Source organism: Carettochelys insculpta, chromosome 32 (assembly GCF_033958435.1).
Source record: "Carettochelys insculpta isolate YL-2023 chromosome 32, ASM3395843v1, whole genome shotgun sequence".
Lineage (NCBI taxonomy): Eukaryota > Metazoa > Chordata > Testudines > Carettochelyidae > Carettochelys > Carettochelys insculpta.
The window spans coordinates 5749546-5777380 of NC_134168.1; the positions used below are offsets into that span (position 1 = coordinate 5749546).

Genomic DNA, 27835 nt, shown 5'->3' on the forward strand with positions numbered 1-27835 from the left:
TGTTGCTGCAGCTTTTCAATTGAGTCTTTTTGGTGAGCCATTGAGCTTTGGTTCTTTTTCTTTTCTGCCACATCCTCCCACAGGTACCAATAGTCCATCTGGTTAGGATGTGTTTCCTCGAGGAAACCTCTAATATAGACAAGCTTTTCCAAATCAAAACTGCCCTCTAGTGGCCACGGTTTCCAGGGATTCCCATAAGCAGAGCCATTCCAAATGTCCATCAGCTTCTTAAGTCTCCTAAGTTTCAAACCTGCCGGCAATTTCCCCAGCGGACTGTAAATTCTCATCATCTGAGACAAGGGAGCCTCAGGCTGTGAGGTGCTTTTCCTCTCAGCTGGAGACAAACTCGAGGGAGCATTCCCACCCATGATAGCACTGTCCTGTCCAAGGGCAACACAGGCGTCCAGTAACACGACCCTCTGCAAGGTTGGTGGGGGAGCCCAGACAGACGGTCAGCTTCACTCACACTTCTTACACGCCGGGGAGAAACCTCCCTTGCTTTCAGCAGATGCCACGGTTCTGTTCTGGACTTCACTCACTCAAAACCACGCACTTGGACTCACCACCAGTCGGTCAGCACCAACCGATACCTTATGTTGGCTACACAAAACGTTTTAAGTCTCTCTCAAGCCTCCCAGAGAAAATTTAGGAATAAAAGGTGACTCTTACCGCCAGCCGGGGACGAGAACAGGGAGGCGGACCAGACAGGGGGATTTCAAATGGATCCCTTACGCTTCAGAGGCGCGCTGTGGCCTCATCCTGTTCCCCATCGTCACCCTCTCCAGCTGCAGTTCCAAGCCACCCTGCTCACAGCGCCAGTTGTTGGGGAAGCCACTTTCCCCTGGGGCACAGTGTCCCCCAAAGGTCCAAGGCTGGAGGTCAAAGCAGTGAGGCAAGAGTGAGATTTAAAGGAGACTTTATTTGCACGCATGCAGGCTGCCAGCTGCCAAAGAAGTGGGAGCCCTGAGAACCAGTTCCAAGGACTCTTTGTACAGTTTGTTTCGACAGTTTAGTCGTTAATGGTTTTCTTTAACATATGAAAGTCTCAGCAGAATTGTCCTGGGACGTGTCTGCAAACACCAGCTGTGCTTGAGGCCAGTTTGCACTACAAAGGTACCTGATAACCCAGACAGAAGAGCCTACAGGATAACTTGTCTCTAGGCGACCAGGTAGGGACTTCACAGAGGTGCAGATGACCCCCAAGTATCCCCTTACAGAGTGGGGTCTGGTTAGTGTGGAAAAGAAAAATTTTAACCCTTACAGCAGTTTTTCCCCCCACAGACCTTTAACCCTTAGAGCAGGTTTTTCCCCACAGCGTTATGGCCAATGGTTAGGTGGGAATTCAGGAGATCTTCCACAGATGACCATTGTGCCTTTACGTAATTCAACCAGCTAAGCGTTTCCACAAGGCTGCAGGAAGGGAGCCCAAGAGGAGTACCCAAAGAAAGGGAGGCTCCTGGCTCCTTTGGCATGTTTCTCAGGACATTTCTGGGCCTCATTTCCCCTTTGTAAAACAGGGCTGATCGTTCACACCGCGTGCGGTCTAGTGAGCTGGTGAACACTAACGGGCAGGGTCTCTCCTTCTTGGCATCTGAGCAGAGGCAGTGATGAATAGTGCGAGAATCTAGCTGGTGTTTCTCAGATCCGCTGTCCTGCCCCCGACGGCTCAATGCTCTTCTTCGAGTCTCTACCCTAATGCAAAACAAGGACGTGAGGTGGTGGAGAAGACAAGAGCTGTCCTTCATCTGCAGGGCAGTGAACTTCACCCGCACGCAAAACCCCCTCAGACACCAACACATCCTTGTGCACACAGACACACGGAGATAGGGCAGGGGAGCAATGGGGGACACACACCAGACAGAAAGGGGAGCTGCCCACAGAGATGTCCTGCTGAGCGTGTGGGCCAGTTTACTCCCATTTCACTCCCCTGGGGGAATTCTCTGGCTTGAGTCACACAGCAGGAGACCCTGGAGAAGCATGAAGGTCCATCCCCATTCAAATGGCTGGCTTTGATTCTCAACTGGCAGAAATCAACACAGTGCCCTTCCTGTCAATGAATTTACTCCTGATTTACACCAGGTGCATCTCAGGGAGGGGAAACACCCCAGGGAATCCAATGGAGCTCCCCGGGACTCGGGGAGAGGGAGGGAGGACAGAATCCAGACTCTGGTGGTGGTAGGTATCTGGCCTTTCACGCCATTGGTCTCCCTGTACTAATGCCAGCCGGGGCCCAGTCCCAGGGGCCTCTCTGTGTTATCGGAAAAAACCAATGACCAATCTCGTTTAATTGGTGGACTCTGCAGAGGTTTCAGACCAGAACCTGGAGGAGATTCACAGCCCTGGTCCCATGCGGCCTGCAGGGATATAAAGACAAGTGGCAAAGAGGTTGGATTGGGTGAGAATGCCGTGGGGTCGGAGGTAGCCTGAGGCAATATTCTGCAGGCGCCATCTCTAGTGTCAGAGTGGATACAGGCTCCCCCAGGCCGTGCACCTGTCCTGGACGATGGGCTGTTGGGATAAGAAAGCTGGAAGGGGCTAGACCAGAGTCCTGGCCGGAGACGGGAAGGAAGATTTCCCCTCCACTGGAGCAGCCTCTTGCAATGCAGCCAGTGTAAGTCTCCTGCTTTGGTAAAGGTCTTCTCTCTCTGTCCCTCTGAATCTGTCCCTCTGCCTCGGCCAGGGGAAGTTCTCAGCCAGATGTTTTCTTTAGAGAGAAACTGAACCAGCCACCCAGCCGTCCTTCCCTCTGCAGCACCTGCCTGCTCATCTCCGCACCATTTACCTCCCTCTCTCCATCTGGCATAACCCCGACCTACCAGCATCACCCCTCAGCCCGGCCTCTATGACCTAGAGAGACTCCGGGAAAACTGCAAGCAGACCTGGCACCATTGTCGTTCAGATTTCATCCCCTGTGACCTCAACAAGCGGCCCGCTGGTCATGCCCGAGTGCTGACGAGCTGTGGCCGGGAGGCCTGGAGGAATTTGTGCAGTGAGGTTGCTGAGAGCTGTGAGTGTGATGGAAACAGAGCTGCTGAACACCCGGTTCCCATAATTCCAGTGGGTGTGGCTCTTCCCCTTCTCCTTTATTTTTCCCTTCCTTCTCCGACCCACCAATGCCCACCCAATGGCTCCCAGCATGTGTAAATCTGCCACAATTCCCCACCCCATCCAGTGGTTTATACGCTCCATCCTCCTCTTCCTTCATGCAAACGTGAAACAGCCCATTTGTTTCTAACAACAAAACTTTCCGTTAACACACGGCTGCCGTGTGCACATGGCCGTCCCTCTGCCGAGAGGGTAAGACTGAGAGGATATGTTTCCCCTGTGCCCTTAACTCGAAATATGATGCACCATTGGCTCTAGGCAAATTATATATCCTATTTCAAGTCAATTTCAAAACAGGCTTTTCAGGACTTTTCACTGTCTATACAACACCAGATTTCAAAATACCGTCTTCCCCCGCCATGCAAGAGTCATTCGTTCCTGAAAAACTCCTCTTAGGGCGAATTCTTGGTTGAAAAGTTGAAAATGTAATTACCATTAATTTCAATGGGAAAAAATTTTATGCATTAGTGAGATCCAAAGTTTACACCCGTTTACGCTAAACCACCCCCAAATCCCATTCAAATGAACACAATTACTTCAATAGTTAACATGAGTTATAACACAACCTAACAAGGCATTTTCCCTTCATTAATGACTCTACAATATGGCTGTTTACCTGCAGAGGCAGAGGAAGGAAATCGAAGAGCGCCTGGGAGGGGGGCGCAAAGCCAGGTGGCTGCCTGCGGCTACAGAAGCGGGGCCGGTGCAAGGGGGCGGGCAGGGCAAAGCAGGGCATGGGGAGGCAGCCCAGCCTGAGCGCAGCTTAGGTTAAGCGGGGAGGGGGCAGTGTCAGGGGCTGGCCATGCGGGGAGCTAGGCAGTCACAGGAGGCCCCCAGTGGGCAAGGGCGATGCCTCACTCCTGCTGGGCTGTGCGGTAGAGAGGTCCCGCCAGCAGCGGCCGAGGAACGCCCCAGGTGGCCAGCAGCACCCGAGATACACCTGCTCAGGGCGGGAAGCGAGCGGCAGGGATGGGGCCGGGATGGGCTCAGGCCCAGCAGCCAAGTCTGGCAGGAGCACCTGGGAGCCCGCAGCCACCGGCTGGGCTGGGCCTCTCCGCTGCTGCAGAGCCAAGGCAGAGACCAGACCAGCCACAGGTAAAGGCTGGGCCCGAGGCTCCGGGAAACCGCCACCGGGTGCTCTGGAGAGATGCGCTGGGTGGGATGCAGCTGCGGGAAGCCGTTGCCTGGAGCCGTGGCCTTTCACCCGCTGCAGGGCGTCCGCCTCCCACTGAGGCGCACAGAATTGAAATTGCTCCTCATAAATGCGAGGAAACACCTCGTAAGACGAGGTCGGCGTTTTCAATCAAACTCCTTGTAAATTTGAATTCTCATAACCCGAATGGGTGTGTCTCGGGGTACTGTCGAAGCGTCCCTTCCTTCTCCTGAAACAAGAAGGGGTAAAAGGATGCTGATATTGCATTTCTACCAAGTGCGCTACTTATTTCTATCGAGTGAGCTATTTGCAACTCCTCTATGTTTTGCAATACTGTGTGTGTTTCCGAGATGGGGAGTTAGTATTTTGGGATACGTCGGGATCCTGAAACAGCGCTACAGTGTAAACAGTGCCACAGTGAACACACCACAGATGAGAAACGTTAACCACAAATGGAAACTTCTAATGTACTTTGGGTAGAATTAGGGACAATGACCTAGAGAGAGGAGAAATTGCTAGAACAGAACAGAATAGAATAGAACAGAATAGAATAGAATAGAATAGACGTCTCCTTTCCATCTTCATCTCTGTACTGTAAGATCTTCCAGGCAGACGCTTTCTCCCCATATGATCAAGGTCAGCAAGGGGCGTCCTACCCCAAGTGACATGAGAATGACTGAAATATACACTGTTCCTAATGGAAGACAATTGTGGGCTACTGAATGGTGGTATTTTTCTCTCAATAATTTACATTATTTTTCTGTCCTACCCAGGAATGAGTCCCAAATGGGACTGGTCAACCAGACGGTGGTGACTCATTTCATCCTCTTAGGGATCCCCAACACCGATGGCCTCCAGACCATCCTCTTCTTCACCTTCTTAGTCTTCTACCTCTGCACCCTGCTGGGCAACCTGCTCATCTTATCAGCCATCTTCACTGATCGCTGCCTGCACACGCCCATGTATTTCTTCCTGAGCAACCTCGCCATTGTGGATATTGGAATCCCTTCCATTGGCACCCCAAAATTGCTGGCCATCCTCTGGAGTCAGAACAGAGTCATCTGGCTGGGCGGGTGCGTGTCCCAGGTCTTCTTTGGGCATTTCCTGGGCAGCACCGAGTGCCTGCTCTACACGGTCATGGCCTATGACCGGTACGTGGCCATCTGCAACCCGCTACGCTACCTCCTCATCATGAACTGGAGGGTGTGCGCCCTCCTGGCTGCCGGCACCTGGATCGCCAGCTCTATCCACTCCTCCATCCTCACCAGCCTGACCTTCACGCTGCCCTACTGCGGCTCCAACGTGGTGGACTATTTCCTGTGTGACATCTTCACAGTGGTGAAGCTGGCTTGTGCCGACACACACGTCGTCAGAACTGTGACCATCACCAACAATGGACTGGTGCCCATCGCCTGCTTCTTCCTCATCTTCACCTCCTACGTCAGGATTGTCTGCACCCTGCTGAAGATGAACTCAGCCAACGCCTGGCACAAAGCAGCCTCCACTTGCACCTCCCACCTCACTGTGGTGATGCTCTTCTTTGCGCCCTGCTTTCTGGTGAGCACCCAGCCACAACTGAGCGAGGTGCTGGCGACGCCTGTTCAGATGTTCTGCACTGTAGTTACACCCATGCTGAACCCGGTAATCTACACCCTGAGAAACAAGGAGGTGAAGGCGTCTCTGAAAAAACTTAGAGAAGGGCTGATCCCTGCCCACTGATGCCTGGCAACTGCAGGGGTTGAAAGTGGGTTTGCATGCAAATGCATTTGTAAATCTCTCTTCATGGTTGCTCCACAGCTTTTCTGAACCTCTGTATCTCTCCCTATCCCTGTCTATCTAACCGGAGTGCTAAAAATGCTCCTGAATGTTCCTAGCTGTTATTGTCAGCCTGCTAGAGAGGCCATTACCCAATGGAGATGAACCCAAGGATGTTCAGAGATGGGGAAGGCTAGCTCATTGTTTTGAGCATGGGCTTCCTCACCCCAGGGTTTTGAGTTCAGTCCTTGAAGACGCCATTTAGGGAGCCAGGGCAAGTAAATTAAAAAAGTCATGGTGCTTTGTCTTGCCAAGAAGGCATGGGAGTGGACTCCATGACCTTTCTAGCTCAATGAGATATGGGTCTCCATGCATCATATTATATGGAGATCCAATCTCATACAGAACGTGGAAAATTTCAGTCTTAATACACACACCTCAGACTCTTCAGGTGTTTCGTGATGATGTAACCCATCGACTGGCTCCCTGGGGTGGTCTGTCTCAGCAAGTAGCACCACCACCATGTATAGTCAGAGAGCCAAAGGAGTCCACTTCACAGCTTTTCCTAAGGGTTTTGTAATGTTATGTAAAAGCTCTTCCACTAAGCTCCAGCGTTCCAGGGTTCTAGTCCATCTGTGAGCGGTTACACCAGGGGACTATGGTCGATTTCAATATCTATGGCTATGTTTCCACAGCAGACCTATGTCAGGCTGTGAATGTGTCTTGAAATAACAACTCTGTATCTTTGAAATCTGCTTGGTATTTCAAAAAGTTTTCAAAACACTGGGGGTGCTACTTCAGCATCCCTCTGCTCCTCATTGCAGGAGGAGTAAGGGACACCTTGAAATAACATAGTATTTTGCCATTGAGTGCTATATAGATATCCATATGCAGCGGATGTAGTAAGGACTGTCACTCTCGCGTAGGCCCCCACAGTCACAGTCAACGCTGCAAATGACGATCTGAAATGGAGTTACGAAGGGCGCGATCCATAGTCTATGCAGAGTGGAGGATGCCTAGGAGGAGGATGCTATATAGATGGCACCAAATACTGAAATAGTCTGTTCTGAAATTAACTCAGAAGAGGTTACACAATTTCCGTAGCAATAACGGTGAGTCTTATTTTGAGATAGTGATGCAGTATAAATGTAGCCCGTGGGTTCAGCTGGAATGTTGTGTCCAGTTCTGGGCACCACAGTTCAAAAAAGATGTGGAGAAACTAGAGAGGGTCCAGAAAAGAGCAACAAGAATGATTAAAGGTCTAGAGAATGTGACCTATAAAAAAAGATTGAAAGAATTGGGCTTGTTTAGTTCGGAAAAGAGAAGATTAAGGGGAGACATGATTGCGGTTTTCAGGTATCTAAAAGGGAGTCATAAGGAGGTGGGAGAAAACTTGTTCTTTCTTGGCCTCTGAGGATAGAATAAGAGGCAACGGGCTTAAACTGCAGCAAGGGAGGTTTAGGATGGACATTAGGAAAAAGTTCCTAACTGTCAGGGAAGTCAAACAGTGGAATAAATTGCCAAGGGACATTGTGGAATCTCCATCGCTGGAGATATTTAAGAACAGGTTTTATAGATGTCTATCAGGGATGGTTTAGACAGTACTTGGTCCTGTCATTGGGGCAGGGGGCTGGACTTGATGGCCTCTCGAGGTCCCTTCCAGTCCTAGTAATTCTATGATTCTATGATACAACACAGAACCCCCACCAGCCTCCACTTAGTCACCTGGGCAAATTTCACACCATCCCTGGGTTGTCTTCAAAGTCAATACTTCCCTTTCTGCTACCACCGAGGCTCAGTTCAGAATGAAACATTTCAGTACAATGGGACAGAAGTTGGTTGGAGTTCATTCCAGGAAACATGGCCAACAGGTTTCACATGCTTAAACTATGAGCAGAAGACACCCCACCACCCCAAGTAGCTTGAGCAGTGTCCTTGTCCCCTCAGGTTCTCACACTCTGCAACACCCCAGTCTCTTTCACGTGCCCGACCTTTATAGGTCCGCCCTCGCCATTGCTGTCTTTGGACAGCTCACGTTCCCCATGTGTTATATATGGATCATTGACATTCTGTGTCCCTCTCAGGAGTGACATGTGTCGTTCATGTGTTCACAGACTCTATGGGTGCATCTACACTAGCCGGCTACTTCGAAGTAGCCGGCACAACTTCGAAATAGCACGCATTGCATCTACACGCACCGTGTGCTATTTCGACGTTGAAATCGACATTAGGTGGTGAGACGTCAAAATCTCTATTCCTATCTGAAGATGGAAATAGCGCCCTGTTTTGACATTCAACGTCAAACGAGGGTGTGTGTAGATGATCTGGTCCTGCTACATCGAAATAGCGGGGTCCTCCATGGCAGCCATGAGCTGAGGGGTTGAGAGACGCTCTGTCCAGCCCCTGTGGGGCTCTATGGTCACTGCCTGCAGCAGCCCTTAGCCCAGGGCTTCTGGCTGCAGATGCTACTGCTGCTGCTGCAGCTGGGGGTCCATGCTGCATGCACGGGGTCTACAAACGGTTGTCGGCTTTGTGGATCTCGTGCTGTGCAGGCCGAGTGTGTTTGGGAGGGGCCCTTTAAGGGAGCGGCTTGAGGCTTTGCTGGCCCCTTATTTCGATGGGGAGGGCTTGTATGTGTGGACGCTCCACATTTCCTTCCGGGGCGGCTCCTTTCCACGTTCCCCGTCGCTACTTCGACCTTGAACATCGACGGCATCAACCCTGGAGGACCTGTAGATGATACGCGTTGAAGTAGCCTATTTCGATATCCTTACTTCGAAATAGGCTACTTCGCTGCAGTGTGCGCATGTAGACATAGCCTATGTATCTCTGCGGGATGTTTCACAAACGGGCCCATGTCTCAGTTAGAGACTGTAGGCCCTACCATAAGCCTCATGATAACAATAGTCCTAATCCAAATAAAAATATTCAAATGTGGTTCCAGCTCTGGTGTCAATAGCGATGAAACAAGGCACTCAGCTGATGCAAGCCAAGAGTAAGTTCAGAGCCTGGTCCCCATCCCAGTGAGAAAACCTCGCTTGCAAACTCATTAGAAATAACATTTTAATTAACCCCAAAGGCCCCCGCCGCTGTGGGATGTGATGCACGGGCTGAGGATAACACATTTCTGGAGATTAATTATCACTTCTGCTTCTGCCCCTGCATTCTGCCTCCCGAGTAAGCTGCCCAACAGAGGAAGGACAGGAAATTAGAGTAATTAGAGGACTCTCAAAGGGGCTTATTAACACTGTGATGTCAGGGCATGGACCAACGGAACAATGAGACCATTGATGGGAAAACCCCTAGTCTTAGTTTTGAGACCTGGTGTTAGAGGCCTAGTGTGAAGCCTGAGGCCTGATCTGAAGTAGTCAAAACTTTACAGCCATACAGCCAAGTTCAGTTGGAAGCAGGAGGCCAGGCCTGGCTCCGAGAACCCAGCAGGAAGGGGCCTGGTCCTGCAAAAACACCCAGTCCTTAATGGCGGTAGCAGGAGAGCTCAGTGCTCGGCACAACCCCAAGGAGCGCAGGGACAGGCTGAGACATCATAAGGAGAAGTTCACAAGAACATCTTGATGGGTAAAGAAGTTTGGGTTGAACCAGCATGAACAAGGCAACAAGGTGCCTTGGATACATCAATGGAGTGGAAATAGGTCACTGGTTTGGGTTTGTGTTGGTGTGTAAAGATGTACCTCAGAGGCAATGGTTTTGCCCAATGAGAGAACAGAGAGGCCCACCATTCACTGAGCCAGTCCCTCATTATAGAATCAAAGAATTGTAGAACTTGAGAACTGGAAGGGACCTCGTGCATTCAGGAACTCAAGTCCCCTGCCCTCAGAAGAGGACCAAAACCGTATAAACAATCCCTGAGAGATGTCCACCTAGCCTGCCCTTAGATATTCCCCAGGGGTGGAAATTCCATGGATGTACACATGTGATTCGACCTCTTATCTTGGAGCCAGGGCACTAGATCTTTGCCTTGCCACTGATAAAACCTGACTGAGTGCCTGTGTTGAAATCTGACTGTGCTCATTTATTGGGGTGGCTTGGTTACATCGGCTGTATGGGCTCTCTGGCTTGGGTTAGCAGAGCCCACCACTGAGCATCTATCAGCACTCCTGAGCTCCCTTGTGTCTCTCACATCCCCCTCTCTATGGCTTCTCGGGCTCTGTCTCCATTGAAGAGTGTTCCACCTCTGCAGCTGACCACCACCCATCCCTTAACGGAGATGTTCAGGAGAGGTGTGTATCTTCTCCACTTTCTTGGCTAATGAAGAAGCCGCTCTGGTTCAGTTCCATCAGCCGTAAGCTCTCGATTCCTTTTGTCCTGAACCTCAGGAGTGCAAAGGGGAGAGTAAGAGACCCCATGTGAGGTGCTGAAGGACACTGAGCTATGTTTAATCTTATGAGAAGAGAAGAGAAGAGTGTTATGGCCAACGTTTAGACAGGAATCCGGGAGAATTCCCACAGATGCCCATTGGGACTTTGCACAATTCAGCCAGATGGAGCGTTTGCACAAGGCTGCAGGAAGAGAACCCAATGCAAGTGCACAACAATAAGAGAGGATGCTGGCTTCTTTGAAAAGTTTCTCCTGAAATTTTCTGTGCCTCATTTTCCCCTTGTAAACCAGGGCTGAGCATTCACACCATGTGTGCTCTAGTTAGCTGGTGAACTCTAACAGGCAGGGTCTCTTCTGCTTGACACCAGAGCAGACACGAAGAAGAATCGTGCAAGAACCCAGGTGGTGTTTCTCAGTTTTCTGTCCTGCCCTTGATGGCTCAATGCTCTTCTTGGGCTCTGGATGCACCAACACATCCCTGTGCACAAAGAGACACAGAGATGGGACAGGGAAGGAGCAGAGGATCAACAGACAAAGCAGAAAGCTGTGATGGCTACAGAGATCTCCTGGCCTGGACAAACATGACTGTCCCATGCCCATAAGAATAGCTGGGTCTGATTCTCAGCTGGCAGAAATCTATGCAGTTCTCTTCATTCCAATGAATTTACTCCTGATTTACACTAGGGGCATGTCTGGAAGGGAAACAGCCCCAGGTAATCCAATGGAGTTCCCCGGGACTATGGCATGGGGAGGGAGGACAGAATCCAGATACTGGTGGAGCTGGGGATTTGGCCCTTTCAGCTCCAGGGCTGTACTCGTATTACTGACAGCTGAGGCCTGGTCCCCAGGGGCTTCTCAGTATTATCTGAAACAAACGATGACCCATCTCTTTTAATTAGTGGACTCTACAGGGGCTTCAGACCAGAAACCTAGAGAAGATTCACAGCCCTTTTCCCATGCGGCGTACAGGGATAAAAAGACAGAGCCAATGAGGTTGGACGTGGTGAGACTGCCGTGAGGTCTGAGATAGCACAGGGCAATGTGCTGTAGGTGCCATTTCTAGTGTCAGAGTGGATGAGGGCTCCTGGGTGAACCCGAAGACCCTAGGCCGTGCACCTGTCCTGGGTGATGGGCTGTTGGGATAAGAAAGCTGGAAGGGGCTAGAGAGGATTTCCGGCCAGAGACGAGAAGGAAGAACTCCCCTCAGCTGGAGCAGCTTCCCATGATTCAGCCACTGTAAGGCTCCCGCTCTGCTAAATACTTTCTCGCTGTGTGTTTCTCATTCCCTGAATCCATCCCTCGGCCTCACCTTGGGGAAGTTCTCAGCCAAATATTTTTTTGGAGAGAAGCTCACCTTGCCATCCATCCATCCTTCTCTCTGCAACACTTGTCCGCCTGTATCTCGAACTTTACATCGCTCTCCCCATCTGTCATGACCCCAGCTGGCCAGCATCTCGCCTCGGCCCTGCAGCATCAGCCTGCAAGAATTCCTTGGAAAAGCACAAAGAGGCGCATAATCGCTGTCCTTCAAATTTCATCCCCCGTGACATCAATAGGCCCAGCTGGCTGGTCATGGTGTAGTGGTGATACGCCACGGCCACGAGTCCTGGAATAATTTCTGCAGTGGGGCTGCTGAGCACCTATGAATGCGACAGTGAGCTCTGAGTAAGATGAAAACAGGGGCGCTTCTGACCCCAAGTACCCATAATTCCAGTGGGTGTGGCTGTTCCCCTTCTCTTTCTTTCCTCTTTCTTCCTTCTCTGATCTATCAATGCCCACCCAACAGCTCCCAGCATTAAGAGAAATGGAGCAATATTTTGCCATATGTTCAATCCTCCTCCTCTTCCTTAAGAATCACAAAATCACAGAATCACAGGGCCGGAAGGGACCTCAGGAGGTCATCTAGTCCAGCCCCTGCTTCAAGCAGGAACAACCCCCACTAAGTCATCCCAGCCAGGACCTTGTCCAGCCAGGACTTAAAAACCTTAAGGGATGGAGAACCCACCACCTCTCTAGGCAACGTGTTCCAGTGCTTCACCACCCGCCTGGGGAAGTAGTTTTTCGGAATATCTAACCTACACCTCTCCCTCTTCAGCTTCAGACCATTGCTCCTTGTTCTGCCATCTGACACCACTGAGAGCAGTTTCTCACCCTCCTTTTTAGAGCTCCCCTTCAGGAAGTTGAAGGCTGCTATTAAATCACCTCGAAGTCTTCTCTTCTGTAAACTAAACAAGCTCAAATCCCTCAGCCTCTCCTCATAGGTCTTGTGCTCCAGACCCTGAATCATTTTTGTTGCCCTTCGCTGAATGTGCTCCAGCAAATCCACATCCTTTTTATACTGGGGGGCCCAAAACTGGACACAATATTCCAGATGTGGGCTCACCAGTGCCAAATAAAGAAGAATACCTGCTTCTCTAGATCTGCTTGAAATGCTCCTCCTAATGCACCCTAGTATGCCGTTGGCCCTCTTGGCTACTAGGGCTCACTGTTTACTCACATCCAGCCTTTCATCCACCATAACCCTAGGTCCCTTTCCATCGTACTGCTGCTGAGCCAGTCAGTCCCCAGCCTGTAACAATGTTTGGGATTCTTCCACCCCAGCTGCAGGACTCTATACTTTTCCTTATTGAACCTCATCAGATTTCTTTTGGCCCAGTCCTCAAATTTATCCAGGTCCCTTCGGATTCTCTCTCCACCTTACAACGAATCTACCTCTCCCCCTAGTTTTGTGTCATCCACAAACTTGCTGAGGGTGCAATTCAGTCCCTCATCCAGGTCATTAATAAAGATGTTGAATAAGACAAACGTAGAACAGCCCTTGTGCTCATAACAAAAAAACGTTCCCAGAATGAAGTGCTTCTATGTATGCATGGCTGTCGCTCTGCAGGGAAGGTAAGGCAGAGAGCAAACAAACCACAAATGACAAATGTTGGCCCAAATGCAATTAACTGAGGTACTTTGGTTAGAACTGGGGGTAAGGGCCAACTCAAAGCAATACAAATAGAATAGAATAGAACAGACATCCCATCTCTCTCCTCATTTCTGCACAACAAGATTTTCTCAGCAGACATTTTCCCTCTGTGTGATCAAGGCCAGCCCAGCGAGGACTTCATCCCACATGACCTTACAAGGACGCACATATACAACACACAGAAACCTTAATGGGGGCAGTGGAGGAGTTAACATTCCAGCCATTGCATGATAGAGGTTTTGTTTCAGTAGGTCCTTGACATTATTTTTCTCCTCTATCCAGGAATGAGCCCCAAACGGGACTGGTCAACCACACGATGGTGACTCATTTCATCCTCTTAGGGATCCCCAACACCGATGGCTTTCAGACAGTCCTCTTCTTTACCTTCCTAGCCTTCTACCTTTGTGCTCTGCTGGGCAACCTGCTCATCTTCTCAGCCGTCCTCGCTGACTCCCGCCTGCACACCCCCATGTATTTCTTCCTCTGCAACCTCGCTGTGCTGGACATTGGACTCTCTTCCATTGGCACCCCAAAATTGTTGGCCATCCTCTGGAGTCAGAGCAGAGTCATCTGGCTGGGCGGGTGCATTTCCCAGGTCTTCTTTGGGCACTTCCTGGGCATCACTGAATGTCTGCTCTACACTGTCATGGCCTTCGACCGGTACATGGCCATCTGCCACCCACTGCGCTACCTGATCATCATGAACTGGAGGGTGTGCGCCCTCCTGGCTGCCACCACCTGGATCGCCAGCTCCATCCACTCCACCATCCTCACCAGCCTGACCTTCACTCTGCCCTACTGCGGCTCCAACGTGGTGGACTATTTCCTCTGTGACATCTTCCCACTAGTAAAGCTGGCCTGTGCCGACACACATGTCATTGAAACCGTGGCCTTCACCAACACTGGACTGGTGCCCATGACCTGCTTCCTCCTCATCTTCACCTCCTACCTCAGGATCCTCTGCTCCCTCCTGAAGATTAATTCAGCCAAAGCCTGGCACAAAGCGGCCTCCACTTGCACCTCCCATCTGGCCGTGGTGATACTCTTCTTTGGGCCCTGTTTCCTGGTGTACACTCAGCCCCAACTCAGCAAAGTGCTGGTGACTCCTCTTCAGATCTTTGGCATCGTGGTGACACCTGTGTTGAATCCAGTGATCTACACCCTGAGGAACAAGGAAGTGAAAGCGGCTCTGAGAAAACTCAAAAGGACTCACATGCTTGCACACTGACACACAGCAGCCTTCGAGGTAGTAAGCAGGTCTGTGTGTTGATGAACGCACAGATCTATCTGCGGGACAGGCACCCTGAATCTGACTTCAGTGGTAGGACTGTTGGAGACCACAGTCTCCTCGAAGACATTGGAAATGTCATCCTTCCTTCACCCATCTTCACAGCTCAAACTTTTTTTTGTGTACCACTGCAAACGAAACTCACACACCTCCTGGGTGTGGCGTTCTGTGCCGTCTGGTAGAACCGAGACCATTTACCAAGAACGCGAAATAAAGGAGCCTTCACAACAAGCTTATATGAAAGAGAAGGGATCAGCAACCTTTCCAAGATGGAGAGCCAAAATTTGACCTTTCGACCTCCATGTACGGTCCAAGTACTGGTGATATTTCCAAGTCACGAGTAACTTGACTTCATTAATAAATAAATTAAGATGCAGAACTTTACTCCTTAGGTGGTGGTTGGTAGCATTAGCTGGTCTTCTGTCAATCCACAGTTGGAATGGCCTTGAGCAAGCTGTGTTGGGGAGGAGGAGTGGGGCGGAGCTCCTGCCTTGCTTTTCAATAAATATCAGCTAGCATGCCTCTATTGGCACCCTTGCCAGGGGTTGCTGACCCCTTGCAGTAGAGGCTCCAGAGATGTGAGGTTTGGTCACTCTTCGTGACCTGTATGTGGTCCAACAACAACCTTTTTTTGAGGTGGAGATGGCAGGAATCAGGGTCAGGTTTAATAACTAGGCGTTCCTTCCCGTCAATACAACACAGACCCTACTCAACGTCCGCCCACCTCCCTCCGCACCCCAGTGATCTGGGAAAATTTCACACCATGCCTGGGATACCTCCAGCAACCATACTTCCCCCAGGGACAACACAGAGACGGAGCAGAGAAAGAAACACTTTAATTAGAGGAGGAAATTGAGCCCACCGTTGTTTGAGAAAACAGGGCAAACAGGGTTCATCTACATAAACCATGAGCTGAAGACCCACCTCCAAGTAGCTTGGGTGGTGCCCTTTTCTCTTGAGGTTCTTAACTCCAGCAACTCCAGTGTCCCCACCTTTATCGGTACCTCCTCAGGGTTGCTGACCTCGGCCAACTCACTTTCCCCATGGGTTGTACATGGATCATTTACAATCTTTGTCTCTCTGGTGTGTCGTGTGTCACATTCAGGTGCAAACAGATTCTATGTGTCGGGGCTGGATGTCTCAGAAAGGGGCTCACGTCTCAGGGACAGACTGTAGGTCCTACCATAACACACGTAATACCTGTGATAAAAATAGTCCTTTTCCAAAAAAAACTAGTCAAATGTGATACCAGCGCTAGTTTCCATGGCAATCAAACGAAGCACTCAGCTGAAGCAAATAAAGAGTAAGTTCTGAGCCGGGTCCCCATCCCAGTGAGAAAGCCTTGCCTGGAGCTACTCATCAGAAGTGGCATTTTAATTAACTCCAAAGGCCATTGCCCATGTGGGATGTGATGCCCAGGCTGCTGACAATAAATCTCCTGAGATTTATTATCACGTCTACTTCCGCCCCTGAATTCTGCCTCCCAAGTAAGCTGCCCACCAGGGGAACGGTAGGAAATTAGAGTTAATGAGAGGATACTCAAGGGACCTTATTAACACTGTGATGCGAGGGCATGGCCCCACGGAACAATGAGATCATGGATGGAAAAACCCCTAGCAGAAGATTGGAGACCCGAAGTCAGAGGCCTGGTGTGAGGACCGAGGCCTTGGGTAAAGTAGTCAAAGCTTCACAGCCAAACTGCAAAGTTCACTTGTAAGCAGACCAGACCCGGCTCCCAGAACCCAGCAGGAACAGGCCTGATCCTGCAGAAATGCCCAGTCCATAACAGTGGTAGCAGGAGACCTCAATGCCAGACACGTTACCCCCAGGAGCACAGGGACCGGCACGAGCCATCGTAAGGAGTTCACGAGAACATCTTGATGGGCAGAGAGGTTTGGATGGAACCAAGGGGTACCCAGTAATGAGGGGCCCTGAACACCTCAGCAGAATGGAAATATGTCATTGGGTTGGGTTTGTGTAGACAGATGTACCTCAGAGGCTATGACTTTGACCAATTAGAGAACAGAGAGTCCCCCTATTTACAGAGCCAGTCCCTTGTTATCGAATCATAGAACTGTAGAACACCAGGGCTGGAAGGGACATAGAGCCTCAGTTTCCCCTTGTAAAGCAGAGCTGATAATTCACAGAGTGTGGGTCTAGTTAGCTGGTGAACACTGTCAGGCAGGGTCTCTTCTGCTTGGCACCTGAGCAGACACGAAGAAGAATCACGGAAGAATCTAGCTGGTGTTTCTTGGGTCTTCTGACCTGTCACCGATGGCTCAATGCTCTTCTTCAATTATCTGCCACAGGGCCAACAGGGGATGTGATGTGATGCACAGGACCAGGGCTGTTCTCTGTCTGCAGAGCAGTAAATTTCACCTTCACACCGAACCACCCCATGCACCAACACATCCTCTGCATGCAGAGACGGGGCAGTGGAGCAGCAGGGGATAAACAGATGAAGCTGAAAGCTGAGCTGGCTACAGAGAGCTCCTGAAGAGCGCGTGAGCCAGTTTACTCCCATTTCACACCCTCGCGGGGTATTTTCTGCCTTGTGTCACACGGCAGGAGAACCTGGACAAGCATGACGGGCCCATCCCCATAAGAATGGCTGGGTTCGATCCTCAGCTAGCAGAGATCTACCCAGCAACTGTCATTTCAGTGAATTTACTCCTGATTTACACCAAGCAGGCGTCCAGGAGAGGAAAAAACCCCAGGGAATCCAATGAAATTAGCAGGCAGCCAGGTGGTGGGGTGTGGGGATGAAGGCAGAGTCCTGGTCCCAGGGGCCGATCTATGTTGTCTGAAACAACCAATGAGCAAACTTATTTAATTGGCGGACTCTGCAGAGGTTTCAGACCAGGAACCTGGAGGAGAGTCACAGCCCTGGTCCCACGAGGCCGGCAGGGATACAAAGACAAGAGCCAATGAGGTTGGATGTGGTGGGATCAGAGGTAGCGTGGGGTGATGTGCTGCAGGTGGCCGTCTCTAGCTTCAGAGTGGATTGGAGCTCCCAGGTGAACCCCAAACACCCAGGCCTTGCGCCTGTCCTGGACGATGGGCCACTGGGATGAGAGAGCTGGAAGGTGCTAGACCGGAGTCCCAGCTGGAGACGAGAGGGAAGAATTCTCCTCCTCTGGAACAGCCTCTCATGATGCAGCCACTGTAAGGCTCGTGCTCTGGTAACGATCTTCTCGCTGTGTGTCCCTTGGTCTCTGAATCTGTCCCTCTGCCACACCCTGAATAGTAACAGAGAGAAAGCCCTGCTAGTCTAGATACTATCGAAACAAAACAGCAGCTCAGTAGCACTTTAAAGACAAATAAAATAATTTCTTGAGTGATGAGCTTTCATGGGACAGACCTTCTTCTTCAGACCATCGATGGACCTTAATAATTACTTTTGGTTCTCTGTGCCTTAAATCCTGAGTCTGTTTTGGTCTGGCTCTGGGCTGAAGAAGTGGGTCTGTCCCACCAGAGCGCATCACCTTAGAAATTATTTTGTAAATCTTTAAAGTGCTCCTGGACGGCTTTTCCCTTTGGCCACATCCTGGGGAAGTTCTCAGCCGGATATTTTCTTTGAAGAGTAATTGACCTATTGTCCACCTGTCCTTCCCTGTGTAGCACCTGCCTGTCCATCTCCGTATCATTTCCCTCCCTCTCCCCATCTGTCATCACACCAACCCGCTAGCATCTCCCTTCGCCCCGGCCTCTCCGGCGTGGGGGACATCCCTGGCAAACTGCAAACAGACACGTCACCTTTGTCCTTCAGATGTCGTCCGCTGTGACCTCAACACGGCCCGACCAGGTGGTCACGGCATAGTGATAATTCACTGGGGCCAGGAGGCCTGGAACCATTGGTGCCGTGGACGTGCTGAGAGTCCATGAATGAGATTGTGTACTCCGAGTATGATGGAAATGGGAGCACCTCAACCCCCATCACCCATAATTCCAGTGGATCTGGCTATTCTCCTTCTCTTTCTTTACTCCTCCTTCCTTCTCTGACCCACCAATGCCCCCCTAACAGCCCCCAGCATTAAGAGATCTTAGGCACTGGGTTGCCACATGTTCCATCCTCCTCCCCTTCCTTAACGCAAACATAGAAGAGCCCGTGTGTTTCTAACAACAAACTATTCCCACAATGCCGTGCTTCCCTGTATGTGTAGTACCCAGATGCACTGAGACCTCATACTATAGAGTGAGTGAAGTCTCTGCTCTGCAGCCACAGCTGAGTGCCAGATGGCCTTTCGCTCATGTGGTAGAGCATAGGGCATTAGCCTTTATGATGACAGGTTCAATCCCTGAGGCTGGCAACCTGGGTCTGTTGGTGGTACACATGCATGGCCATCCCTCAGCAGGGAAGGAAAGACAGAGCGTGAAAAAACCACAAATGACAAACGTTAGCGGCTAATAGAATGTGCGCAGATACTTTGGTTAGATTTGGGGTTAAGGGCCTCCAGAAACCAACACAAACAGAATAGACATCCCATTTCTCTTCTTATCTCTCAACTGCAAGATCTTCCCAGCAGACACTTTCCCTCTGTGTGACCAAAGCCAGCCACGTGAGGCCTTCATCCCACATGGCATTACAAGGACACACACGAACCATAACAGGGGCAGTGGAGGAGTGAGCATTCCAGCCATGGCTTGATAGAGGTTTTGTTTCAGTAGGTCCTTGACATTATTTCTCTCCTCTACCCAGGAATGAGTCCCAAATGGGACTGGTCAATCACACGATGGTGACTCATTTCATCCTCTTAGGGATCCCCAACACCGATGGCTTTCAGACAGTCCTCTTCTTTACCTTCCTAGTCTTCTACCTTTGTGCTCTGCTGGGCAACCTGCTCATCTTCTCAGCCGTCCTCGCTGACTCCCGCCTGCACACCCCCATGTATTTCTTCCTCTGCAACCTCGCTGTGCTGGACATTGGACTGTCTTCCATCAGCACCCCAAAATTGCTGGCCACCCTCTGGAGTCAGAGCAGAGTCATCTCGCTGGGAGGGTGCGTGTCCCAGGTCTTCTTCTTCCACTTTCTGGGCAGCACCGAGAGCCTTCTCTACACAGTCATGGCCTACGACCGGTACGTGGCCATCTGCCATCCTCTGCGCTACCTCCTCATCATGAACTGGAGGGTGTGCGCCCTCCTGGCTGCTGCCACCTGGATCGCCAGCTCCTTCAATGCCACCATCCTCACCAGCCTGACCTTCACGCTGCCCTACTGCAGCTCCAACGTGGTGGACTATTTCCTCTGTGACATCTTCACATTGGTGAAACTGGCCTGTGCTGACACACATGTCCTTGAGACCGTGACCATCACCAACACTGGATTGGTGCCCATCACCTGCTTCCTCCTCATCTTTGCTTCCTATGTTAGGATTGTCTGCTCCCTCCTGAAGATGAACTCAGCCAATGCCTGGCGCAAAGCAGCCTCCACTTGTGCCTCCCATCTGGCTGTGGCGACGCTCTTCTTTGGGCCCTGTTTCCTGGTGTACACTCAGCCACAACTTAGCAAAGTGCTGGTGACCCCTGTTCAGATCTTCGGCAACGTGGTGGCGCCCGTTCTGAACGCGGCCATCTACACCCTGAGGAACAAGGAGGTGAAAGCATCTCTGAAAAAACTGATATGCCAAATCCCTGCCCGCTGATGTGCGGCAGCTGTGGGGGGGAGCAAATGGGTTTGCATAGAAATGCATTTCAAATTGACCTGCGGAGGTGTTCCAATGTTGGTAAATGCAAAGTAATGGACCTTAGAATATATAATCCCAACTATTCGTATCAAATGACAGGGTAGCTGCTACCACTCAAGAAAGAGATCTTGGAGTCACAGAATCACAGAACAATAGGGCTGGAAGGGTCCTCATGAGGTCATCTAGTCCAGCCCCCTGCTTCAAGCAGGATCAACCCCCACTAAGTCATCCCAGCCAGCACCTTGTCAAGCCGGGACTTAAAAACCTCATTCGATGGAGAATGCACCACCTCTCTAGGCAACACATTCCAAACTACAATGAAGTAATTTTTCCTAATGTCTAACCTACACCTGTCCCTCTTCAACTTCACACCAGTCCTCCTTGTTCTGCCATCTGACACCACTGAGAACAGTTTCTCACCCTCCGCTTTACAGCTCCCATTCAGGAAGTTGAAGGCTGCAATTAATTCACCTCTAAGTCTTCTCTACTGTAAACTAAACAAGCCCAAATCCCTCAGCCTCTCCTCATAGGTCTTGTGCTCCAGACCCTTAATCATTTTTGCTGCCCTCCGCTCAACTTGCTCCAGCAAATCCACATCCTTTTCATATTGGGCGTCCCAAAACTGGACACAATATTCAGGATGTGGCCTCACCAGTGCCAAATAGAAGGGAATAACTACTTCTCTAGGTCTGCTTGAAATGCTCCTCCTAATGCACCCTAGTATGCCGTTAGCCTTCTTGGCTACAAGGGCACACTGTTTACTCATCTCCAGCCTTTCATCCACCATAACCCCTAGGTCCCTTTCCATCATACTGCTGTTGAGCCAGTCGGTCCCCAGCCTGTAACAAGGTTTGGGATTCTTCCACCCCAGGTGCAGGACTCTACACTTCTCCTTGTTGAACCTCATCAGATTTCTTTTGGCTCAGTCCTCCATTACAATGCTTCACCACCCTCCTGGTGAAGTAGTTTTTCTAGTCTAGTACTGTGCTGGGATTGACAGCGTCCTGGAAATTTACTCCCCAGAATATGTGTTATTGCAGAATTAAGGTTGTCCAAGGGGGCTTCCAACCCCTCCAGGGCATGGCAAGTGGGTGCATTGAGTTCTGCATGAATCAACTTGTTGGATAGTTAGAATTATATTTTTGTTTCCCTTGGGGTTCTGGAGAGGTTAAATCCATGACAGATTTGCAAGTTGCTTGGATACCTCCTCCTCGGGATGCGGGAAAAAGGATGTATTATGGGTTTGGTGAACACGGTCGGGCGCCTCTACCAGAAAGGTGCTCAGATGTCCAGTCTGCTCCCTTTGACGTTAAGCACTTTGGCCGCATGCTTGTGCTGTCTTTGGTCAACAGTGTCGACGCTGTAGTTAGCCAACAATGCAGACCTGTGAGAGCCCCCAAGAACCACAAATCAAGCGAGGCATGAAGGCCCTGGAGCCAGGTTTATTGTCGTTGATGTATGGTCTCCAACACCCTCATGAGTCTCCAACATGACTCAACAGTTTGCACTGGTACATGCATACGGTGTAACCATGGACACGACTCAGTTGACAGAAAAGGGGGCTCTGTCATCCCCTTGGTCGCTTGATACAGCCCCTGTTACACGCCCTGTTATACCCAGATATAAACAAGTGACGTATCCAGGAAAGACCCCCTCGTTGTAATACATTGACACCCCACAATGTAACTAGATCAAACCATTAACTTGGGGAAAAGCTGGTGGTATTTGATCGTGGTACCAATCAAAACACTCCATCCTGCTGTCACTACAACCTGTTCCTGATTTTGGGTGGGAACGTACCTGGTGCTGAGCTGTTATCTATGGGGAGGGGATGGGGATTTCAGGGCACCAAGCGGGATGTGTTTATGTGTATCACTCAGTGCCCAGCTCTGGGTGCTTTTAGGCCCTGTGACTTACCAGCTCTGTCTCTTGCTCCTTCATGTGAGCAGAATCTACCTAGCCTAGTTCTTGCTTTAACCTACTCTTTTTCAGGCTTGAGGCCTTTAGTTTTGCTGTCTGTTAACAAAGCATTGACGGTTGTCCTCGGCCTTTCGCCTGACACCAAATCTCTCATTACCACACTGTGGCAGTTCTCCAGCTGGCTGAGGTACCTCCTGTCCACTGTAACCTTTAAACTGAGTCCCAGGGACATAAATAGCAGGGGTAGGGGTGAGGGATAGCACAGAGTGCTGAGCATTAGCCTGCTAAACCCCAGGTTGCAAGCTCAACCCTTGTGGAGGCCATTTAGGGATTAGGCCAAATAGATGCCAAAGATGGCGCTCGGTCCTGCCAAGAAGGCAGGGCAGCAGACTAGATGACCTCCCAAGGTCCGTTCTAGCTCTTGTTGATGCATGTCTCCTATTTTTAATTCTAATGGTTTTCACTGATCTTTTTTTTCTAGTTGCTCTGTACCACTTAGCAGCCAAATATGCTTTATCACGTACATCTTTTGCTTTGGTAATAAATCACCTTTTTCTAAGGCAATGACATGATTCCAGTGCCCCGGAGAAAAGTTGCTCTGTATACCCATGCCTAAGACTGAAAAGTCAGCCGGCAGCTTGCAGTTTAATTTGTTTCTCTTTGTTTTCAAGCGCTCTCCTAAGATAGGGTTACAAGCTTGGGGTTTCCCTGCAGAAAGACATCCCAAGTGTGTCTTCCTGGATTTTCAAAGGGGGCTTTTTTTTAACTTGGGTGGTGGCAGCTTCCTCCCAGGATCTGTGACCTTGGGAAGCTTTTAAGCAGAACTCCATAGAGGCGTGGTCATTTTAAAATCTGTTGCAGGCCTCCACCTTCTGCACATCGAGTGTCAGAGAGGGAACCCGCCGGGACACAGCTGGGTTTCCCTTAGTGGAAATTCCCTTCTCTTTCCAAACAGACTTTCCAAGCTCACTGTTTGCCAGCCTCTCCTGCTACGGCTAACATTTAAACAATTAAAAAAATAAACAAGATGTTTACCGAGCTGCTGGGGGAACCAGACGTTACATAGCAACCTTTTGCCCAACCGGAGAACATTCTCATGACGACTGCTCTGCTTGGCTGCTCTGTCCACTGCCCAGCTGCCAGCGGGCCAGAGGCTCGGCGGGTGTCATTTGGCCACTTGGATTTACACCAGCTGGGGTTCTGGCACCGCTGAGTTTATTGAAGTCCCACCAAGTCACCCAGATAGAAATCCGGCCCATTCATTCTGATGGGACTATTGTCAATGAATCATCTGGGACAGCTCTGTAGTGGGCCCTTACTTCTAAACAGCCTGTTCTGGTCATTGCCTCTGGGACATCTGGCTTTGACCACTGTCAGAAGACAGGACCCTGGGCTAGATGGACCTTTGGTCCGACCCAGGAGGGATGTTCTTAAGTACACCCCCCTTTCTGCTTCCAACATCACCCCCCACTAACTCTGTGAAGTGCCCTGTATCCCCCTGACGCACGGAGCTCCCCCAAAGTGTGGGGCCCAGGGCAGGCTGTTGGGCTCTGTCTGCTCTGGTCCCTCCACCTGTTCCTCAACCAACCTCCGAACCCTTCTCTTTCCACCTGGCTTCCTGGGCCTGCTCCCACAGCTGCTGTGCCCCCTACCACTGAGCAGGCCACCCTGGCCCAAACATGGTGGAGAGTGGCTGGTGCATTGACCGTCTCACCATCTGGGGAATCTTAAGCCTTCCTCCAGCCATAGCTTCCTCCACCACAAATGCACATGCAAACAATACGGAATGTGCAGAGAAGAGTATGGCAGAGATCCATGTTCATGGAGGCTTCCCTTCACCCCAAGGGGGTGTCAAAGAGGAAGGAGCCACTGAAGAGTTAACAAATGCCCAGAAAGCTGCAGGATGGGTTTTTCTTCCCTCTAAGCTCCCATCTGCCCAAAAGATTGCTCCTGTCCCAAAGCAAGGCGATTGTTGGCCAAGATCATTTACCAGGCGAGACCATGACTGGGAGATCTGGTGGGGGTTCCCCAGAGCTGGGCTGGGAGGGGCTGTGGGTCAGGAGTGAGGGATACCGGAAGAGCTGGGGGAGCCCAGGACTGGGATGGCAGGGCTGTGGGTCAGGCGACAGGGGCACTGGCAGAGACGAAAGGAGCCCAAGGTTGGGGCCTTGAGGGTGGTTCTTCAAAAGTGAGGGGCACTGAAAGAGCTGAGGGAGCCCAGGGCTGAGCTGGCTCAGCTGTGGGTCAGGAGGGAGACGTACTGGCAGAGCTCAGGAGAGCCCAGCTTGGGCCCACAGGGGACTTTGGGTCAGGCATGAGGGGACTGGGAGAGCTGGCAGGGGCAGGCAGAACCCAGGGCTGAGATAATAGACAACAAGGGTAAAGAGCAAGATCGGCCTTAGAGAAAATGGCATTTGGGCACATTTTCATTTTGGTGCCCCGGCATCTATGGCCATGGTGTTCCATTGCCCCAGTCGCGCATGGGTTCTGTACACATTCTATAGTCCTCTGCCCTATCTTATTACCCTATCTCCTGTAGCCCTTCACTCTTACCCCGACTCCTTCTGTGCAAATGAGTGTATCAATGAAAAATAGCACAGCTTTCATCTTAAGAAGACAAGCTGGGCTGGTAACAGTTTTCAAATACCTGAAACACTGTTCTAAACAGGACGAGGGTCAATTGTTCCTCATGCCCAAGGAAGGTAGGACAAGAAGTAATGGACTTAGTCTGCCACAAACCGTTTTTAGGTTAGAGATGAGGAAGACATTTGTTCTCCTAAAGGGAAATGAACCTCAGCAACAGGTGACCGAGAGAGCTTGTGGATTTCCATCACTGGAGGTTCTGAAGGCCAGGTTGGACAAATATCCTTGAGGAGTGATCTTGGGCCGTCTCAGCGCAGGGAGCTGGACCAGATGGCCATTGCAGCCCAAAATGTGTATGATTGATCAGAGATATGACCAATCGTTTCCAAAATGGACAACAAAGTAGCAGTGCAGCGGAAAAGGACCTGGGGATTACAGTGGATGAGTAGCTGGACAGGAGTCAACAGCACGCCCCTTGTAGCCAAAAAGGCTAATGACATATTGGGGTGCATTAGGAGGAGCATTTCCAGCAGATCTAGAGAAGTTGTTATTCCCCTCCGTTCGGCACTGGTGAGGCCACTTCTGGAGTACAATGCCCAGTTGTTGGGCCCCCAGTACAGAAAGGATGTGGATGCGTTGGAGAGGGTTCAGCGGAGGGCAATCAAAATGATTACGGGGCTGGAGCACATGACCTATGAGGAGAGGCTGAGGGATTTGGGCTTGTTTAGTTTGCAGAAGAGAAGAGTAAGGAGTGATTAGATAGCAGCCTTCAACTTCCTTAAAGTGGGCTCTAAAGAGGATGGAGAGAGGCTGTTCTCAATGATGACAGATGACAGAACAAGGAGCCGTGGTCTGAAGTTACTGAGCGGGAGGTGTAGGCTGGATATGAGGAAAAACTCTCTCTCCAGGAGGGTGGTGAAGCACTGAAATGTGTTACCAAGAGAGGTGGTGGAATCTCCATTCCTAGAGGTTTTTAAGCCCCAGCTTGACAAAGCCCTGGCTGGGATGATTTAGTTGGGGTTGGTCCTGCTTGGTCAGGAGGCTGAACTCGATGAACTCCTGAGGTCCCTTCCAGTCCTGGGAGTCTATGATTCTATGAACATTTGAGGAAACAAGTAATTCCTAAAGCGTTAACGACATCTGTGACCAGATCACCATTTCATTAATCACAGAAAATGTCATTGCTAACAGTAAAGTTGCCTTATTACACAACATAACTGAGTCATAAGTACCCTGATTATTTATGCCCTCTTGTTCTTTACAAAACTTGGCGGTTGACAACACCCTTTGTTATTTGCCAACTCTCCCTTCCTGCACCTTTCTGATTCTAGTCTATGAAATTTCTTCAAAGATGAAAACTTTGAGCTTCCAAATCCTTTGCCAGTAATCTGGCACCTGACAAGACAGAAGGCCAGGAAGATACTGGGTATCACGCGCAGCAAAGAAACGTGATCTGGAGAAATTCCTAGGAAAAGGGGATAAAAGGAAATCTGTCAGGAGCTCAGGACAGGGAGGAAGAAAGGAAAATTTGCCGAGAAGTCTGTGGACTTTAAGCAGCTACAATATCAGCCTCTTTAACCACTACTGGATGCAGGGCCTACACCCAGGAGACCCCGAAGGGCCAGGTGATCTGGAAGAGGGGTTGGATTGAACCCTCAGCAAGTTTGCAAATGACCCTAAGATCAGAGGAGAGTTAGATAGGGTAGAAATAGGCTCCAGAGTGACCTGGATAAATTTAAGGATTGGACCAAAAAAAAAAAATCTGAGGAGGTGCAACAAAGAGAAGAGCAGAGTCCTGCCCTTGGCTTGGAAGTATCCCAAGTGTTGGTCCAGGCTGGCGACCAACTGGCTAAGCAGCAGAAAAGGTCCTGGGCATTAGAGTGGATGAGAGGCTGGAGATAATCCAAGAGAGGGCCCTTATAGCCAAGAAAGAGAGCGGCATATTGGGGTGCGTTCCAGCAGATCTAGAGAAGTGATTATTCTCCTCTGTTTGGCACTGGTGAAGCTGAATAGAGGGAAACTGTTAGGCCGAACAAAGAGAATGATTCTATCAATCTCGGATTCTTTGACTCTTGCATTTTAGGGTTGAACGCCCAGCTCTGGGAAGGGAAGGGGGTCCAGAGGGTAATATTCGGGGTGTGCAGAACTTCTGGATTGTTTTCACATCTCTGGGTGGTTAGTGAGAGGTAAGGAGGAGAATGGATGTGAGTCGGGACTTGTGGGTTGTCTTTCAAGCTGCTGGAGGTAAGTCCAGTGAGTCAGAGCAAGGTGATTTGTTTGCCAAGACTCCTAAATTAAGGTCCCATCTCCTGGAGGCTGAGGGACTTGGGCTTGTTCAGTTTGCAGAAAAGAAGAGTGAGGGGTGATTTGATGGCAGCCTTCAACTTCCTGGAGGGGGCTCTAAAGAGGATGGAGAGAGGCTGTTCTCAGTGGTGACGGATGGCAGAACAAAGAGCAATGGCCTTGAGTTGCAGAGTTGGACGTGTAGGTTGGATATTAGGAAAAACTACTAGAGCGTGCAAAATTACCTGGTGACCCCTAAGTGAACAGCCACGCTTGGGCATGTTAGGGTGAATTGCATGGGCACTTGAACAACACGGTGAGGTACGTGGGGTGGAGGCAGGGTCCAGAGACCCTTTTAAAATGTTATAGAGAAATACGCCTCAGCACAAAAGGGCTAACACACCAACCCCAGAGCAAGAACTGAGGAACCAAGTGAATTGGGCAAGTCTGAACTCGTTAGCGCCGGAATTTACTGAGTTGCTTGCAGACTGTCTTAGCAGCAGCCGCATCCCCCGGTCTAAATTTGACAAACAGGAAAAACCTATGTAGGAAGGACCCATGGCCTCTGACCTAGCAACCCAGAAGCACCAGCTGCGTACCTTAAAAGGATAAAAATAAGCAAGAGCTGTATTGCTGTGTAAAATGGGGAGAGCAGTTAAGAGGGGCTGCAGGCAAAGAGAAGCAGAAGCAACCAGGATGTGACGTGTAAGGCCTCGTGTGGAGCTCACAAACGGCAGGACCATAAAGGGGGGCAACAG

General features: G+C 50.4%; 3 protein-coding genes across 3 annotated transcripts; all 3 read left to right on the forward strand.

The window, feature by feature from the left end:
- Positions 1-5044: 5044 nt before the first annotated feature.
- On the forward strand, positions 5045-5977 carry LOC142005045 (olfactory receptor 10D3-like). Its single transcript, XM_074982722.1, has one exon. It carries the CDS (start codon positions 5045-5047, stop codon positions 5975-5977), a length of 933 nt encoding a protein of 310 aa, XP_074838823.1.
- Positions 5978-13623: 7646 nt separating this feature from the next.
- On the forward strand, positions 13624-16324 carry LOC142004624 (olfactory receptor 10D3-like). The gene is made up of 2 exons (XM_074982242.1): positions 13624-14518; positions 16203-16324. The coding sequence occupies exons 1-2, from the start codon at positions 13636-13638 to the stop codon at positions 16322-16324; spliced, it is 1005 nt and encodes a 334-aa protein (XP_074838343.1). The 5' UTR covers positions 13624-13635.
- Positions 16325-19319: 2995 nt separating this feature from the next.
- Positions 19320-20249, forward strand: LOC142005035 (olfactory receptor 10D3-like). Its single transcript, XM_074982714.1, has one exon. The coding sequence runs from the start codon at positions 19320-19322 to the stop codon at positions 20247-20249; it is 930 nt and encodes a 309-aa protein (XP_074838815.1).
- The last annotated feature ends 7586 nt before the right edge of the window (positions 20250-27835 follow it).

What these genes read in the sequence shown, in the direction of transcription:
- LOC142005045 (XM_074982722.1), top strand. Translation starts at nt 5,045, where the DNA reads ATGGGACTGGTCAACCAGACGGTGGTGACTCATTTCATCCTCTTAGGG.
- LOC142004624 (XM_074982242.1), top strand. Translation starts at nt 13,636, where the DNA reads ATGGTGACTCATTTCATCCTCTTAGGGATCCCCAACACCGATGGCTTT. An exon ending in GAAAGCGGCTCTGAGAAAAC is followed by an intron (nt 14,519 to 16,202) that starts TCAAAAGGACTC and finishes GGAACAATGAGA; the next exon opens with TCATGGATGGAAAAACCCCT.
- LOC142005035 (XM_074982714.1), top strand. Translation starts at nt 19,320, where the DNA reads ATGGGACTGGTCAATCACACGATGGTGACTCATTTCATCCTCTTAGGG.